Source organism: Apaloderma vittatum, unplaced genomic scaffold, assembly GCF_000703405.1.
Source record: "Apaloderma vittatum isolate BGI_N311 unplaced genomic scaffold, ASM70340v1 scaffold20783, whole genome shotgun sequence".
Lineage (NCBI taxonomy): Eukaryota > Metazoa > Chordata > Aves > Trogoniformes > Trogonidae > Apaloderma > Apaloderma vittatum.
The window spans coordinates 54847-59307 of NW_009710082.1; the positions used below are offsets into that span (position 1 = coordinate 54847).

General features: G+C 38.1%; 1 protein-coding gene across 1 annotated transcript in view; it reads right to left on the reverse strand.

The window, feature by feature from the left end:
• The window catches only part of LOC104272243 (receptor-type tyrosine-protein phosphatase mu), a 36181-nt gene extending 33524 nt beyond the window's left edge, over positions 1-2657 (reverse strand). The window contains exons 1-2 of the mRNA XM_009867185.1: positions 2609-2657; positions 2009-2106 (exon numbers count right to left, since the gene is read on the reverse strand). Coding sequence (XP_009865487.1) covers positions 2009-2106; positions 2609-2657 — 147 coding nt within the window. The remainder of the gene's footprint in view (positions 1-2008; positions 2107-2608) is intronic.
• Between the last annotated feature and the right edge of the window lie 1804 nt (positions 2658-4461).

The following is a 4461-nucleotide window of genomic DNA, read 5'->3' on the forward strand; positions in this document are numbered from 1 at the left end:
CATTAAAATCATTACAAATCAAGGTGGCACTGAGCTTGTGTTAGGGGTTGTGGGACAGATGGTGTGTTTGTACTACGCCTCCCTGTTGCTGATGGTTCCAGATTTGGGAGCAGGATAGAAGCACCAATGGAGGAGTGACTGCATTGTTCTGTGTCTCATTTCCATTAAAAAAAGCCCATTTCAATTTCTGCTCTCTGAACCCACCTATGCTGGCCTCCAGAGAAAGTGAGAAGAAAATTATTTTTACCACTGCCAGAAATAACAAAGCTGCAGATCTGTATCCCACTAGGACTCTCTTGCACCCTGAAGAAATCTCCATGGCGGCACAAACTGCTGTTTGCTGCTGAGGGAATGTGCTGCACACCTAAATGTTGTGAGCTGAGGATGCCAACACTGGCACCAAGACTGGCGTCTCCCTGGCTGATACCTGATAGTTCTCTCTAATTGACACTTTCAAATACTGACTTTAGGAAAACAGTATGTGGTTTCATGCAGTATGCTATTTTTGTTCTAAGGCTTGTTCATCCATACCCTGAAAACATCCCTTTTTAAGTTGTGTGCTTGGGTACTTATGAATGTGTATAAAGCTTTAAAGAAGAGGATTGCTGAAGAGTTTCCTATTCTTACAAAACTATCTGTTTTGAATTGATACGTGACCATCCAATATTTCTACCTTCATCCTCACTCAAGGGACTGAAATTTTAAAGCGGCCTCCATGATCCTTTCTTGTCTCTGCAATTAGTTGTACATGTGTTCCTGCAGCAGGTGTTAATTGCAGTCACCAATCCCATCTTTTTTTAATCTAAAAATAATACTGGCACCTGATCTGTTGGCAGACTTGGACACATAGATACTTTAAACATTAGGATTTATATTAACAATTGACATTAACAAAGGACATAAGGAAGAATAAATTAAGATTGTAAAGCTGGGCTTGCTAAAAAGGAGACAAGATCCAACAATTTGACTCATACTGCATAAACAGTGCTCTCTCTTCATGCAAATGCCAGAGGGCACAGGGGTATCAGCCACTCCACCAGCATGAAATTAAAAACATCTCTTAAACCCACGTGGCTCATATCAAGATATGTTCACTTGACTTCTTATTTCAACACTTCAATTTACACCAATTGCAGTAGTTGCAATAAAAGCAGTTGGGGTTTTTTTCATTCCAAATGAAAGTGATATGCCCAGTTCCTGAGCAAATTTTCTTGAAAAAAACATCCCAGATGAGAACTAAGACACCAGTGCTTAGACAAAGCAGTAAATTAAAAGCCTCGGTTATTGATGGTTGTGAGAAACAAAGATAATGGTTTCATTCAATACTTGTTGAGAACAAAATTAGCCATGAAGACTTGAGTAGGAGGCGTACTTTAGAAGTCACCATGGAAAGAAAGGAAAGTACACAGTATCAACCAGGTAGCTCAACTTTTTCTTTACTACTCAGCTCTTGAAGAACATTCCCTGGTCAACAAATCCAGTGTACAAGTGGGCAAAATTATTTTGTCTAGTTTAGTCCAGAAGGCTTACAGGAAGGAAAACCCAAACAAACCAGGCTGATTTAGACTAATATACTATGAAGAAGGTGCAATTCCATAGTTTAACTATTCTTCTCAAAAATCTGTTTCAGAATTACTCCCCCTCAGTCTCCCTTAAAAAAAAAAAAAAAGAAGACTCCGTACCTTGTTAACTCCCTGGTTTCCCTTAATAGAAATGGCATGTCTGAGATACATACAAAGATATGACGCTTTCCCTTTTAGGCAGTCTTTGCAGGCTGTGCTGTACAGAACACAGCTTTATCAGTTACTTTTTTCATTGTGCTAATGTTATCAAAGCCAAGAATCCAAGGCATGTTTAAAAATAATTGGTAATGAACCTCTTTGCACAGGCAGTCAGAAATATTTTATGTGCTATACTCAGTACGTAAGCATCCTGTTGGTTTGCTATTTAATTTCCAAAAGCAAACACCTTGGAAGTCTTTCATCTTTTTAAGTACAAAATCACTTACCCTTCCCACTTCTACGAGATTAGTAACCATGATTATGCTGGCTGTGTTTTCATGCCATACCATTCTCCAAAAGTCGTATATTGTCTCCTGCATCGGTCCTGAAACAATAAATCAAATGAAAGGTTACTATCTGAAAGTCTCATGATTGGAAGCTTGTCTCTGGGGAACTTTGAGAAACCGTGACTGTACACATATATTCATATTTTCATTTGAGGTCAATTTGTTTTCTGCTATGCCACCTATCTGCATTTAAGTATTTTTCCCCTGAAACAGTGCTCTGAAAGAAAGTTAGTTCTCCAGCATTTAGGTATTTATTTCTGTAATACCCAGAAGTGGAATTATAAAAAATGGCTAACATTACTCCTTCTCTTAACAATAACCTAAGGAAGGTGTATTTGGAATGAAATGAGCCTCAGCGGACTATGTGGCCTTTCCTGGTTTCTAATATTTTCCTATACACTATCCATCAAATTACCCCAGCTCCTAAATTGTACTTCCTGAAGTGAGACAGAAGTTATAGGTTTTTTTTGCTGCAGTATATCACTTTGCAAAACAACGTAGAAAGCGGTAAAGAACCGTGGCATGCCACAGCACCCATACCCTCTGCAGTGCTTTTCCCAACAACCTGGGCACTTTTGTAGATGAACATGTAGGGCTTCCTCTAGCGTTGGGCAAAGCTGGGTACCAGCCCACAGGAGATGTTACAGAAATATAAAATGTTGAGAATAACCACATCACTTCGTGTATGCCTGGTCCTGCCTGTTTCTAGCCTACATCTTACTCATGATGTTCGGTCTTCGAGCCCAATTTTAAACTGCCGCTATAAAATCACTGAGCCAACAGCAATAAACAAATGTGAAATCAGCTTGCTTGAGTTTTAATAATGTAGTATTCAATGTAGCTTTTTGGGCAATTAGATCATAACAGCATTAGAATGGTTTTTGGCCAATCTCTCCTATTAGTAAAAAGAGGGAGACTATTTTACTCACTGTAGGAATACACTGTCTCTCCATAGCTCCTTCCTTCCTCTCAAATCTCAATCAAATATTCCACAAAATTACTATTGCTATCGTCTTTGAAGAAGAGTAGCTAAAAATAGGACTGTGGCAGTTTTCCACAGAGCAGTGTCCTGGAAACAGTCTGCAAGTTCATGACACTTTATTAAGATTCTTTAAGCTTGATCAAAGACAAAAAATACCACTATTGCTTCAAGAACCCCAATTCACAACCTAGTTTGAAGGAGAAAATATCAATGGCTCCACTGCATTCTGTCACCACAGGATTATGTGATATTTCAAGATTGTTGATCCAAATATGTTTTCAGTAAACCTGCAGGGAAGGTGAGAAAAGATCTTCTGTTTGCACAGCCCCCTTCTTTTCCATTTGCAAGAAACCAGAATCTTAGAGAAACTGAGGGTCAATGTAGCAAGTTTACGTATTGCTTCAGCTTTTTTTGCCACAGATACATGAGAGATACAAGACGGCTGGGTCCTACTTTATAACAGTAATTTCATTTTGACAGCTCTGGGATAACTTGCTACAATTTATTCATGATTTATTTTTTTTTCCCTGAGTACAGCATAATTCGTCTTGTGATTTAAAGATTCCTACACTTCAGATCCTAGAATTGCAAATTACAACTGGAAAGAGATTCTAAACACTAATTTCTTTCTAAAGATTTTGAATTTGTCATTATTTATTAATAAAATAAAACAATAAACTATGAGGAAAATAAATCTTTAGGGAAAGTAATAGTTTTCAGGCTGGAGAAAGCTCTGGTAAGTCTTTCAAACTTCATTCCAAATGTTCTAGAAGAAAGGTCCTATTCTGGAGTATGGTCTTCTCAAGCTTACAATCCAAATGATAAGACAGTCAAAATTAAAAGTGCTTGACAGGATTTCCTGCTCTCCTCAAGTATTCTTAAGTGTTTTCTCACTTTTTTTCTCCAGTTCTTACATGTAGGCTCCAAACTACTTTCATGTTCAGGACACTGAAAGGAAAAAAACCACCCAAAATCCTACCTTAAAGTCTCAGAAAATAATTCTTTTCTACCCCATTTTTCTTTTCTTCTTGACATTTTTCAAATTATTTTCTGACATATGAATAAATTATTACTTGTCTCCAGCCAGAATTGAAAAGCATTAGAGGCTAGGTAGGGTTGGAGGATTTATTGTCATGAAGAACTGAACAATTTGAATTCCAGAGACTTGTGGCAGGGAGCAAAAGAGCCTATAATTGTTCTAAGCATCAGCTGAACAGATGTGTGTACAATAGACAGGAAGGTTACTCTCAGCAGTTCCTCCATGCGGGAGGAGAAGGTCTGAAGAGAAGGTACTGTGCTGCCCAACATTAAGCCTGCAGCATACCCCATTAACTAGACAATATAGTGGTTGGTATCAAAGATTTCTGCTGTGAAAAAAAGAAATCAACAACATCCTGCAACCAGAAGATGA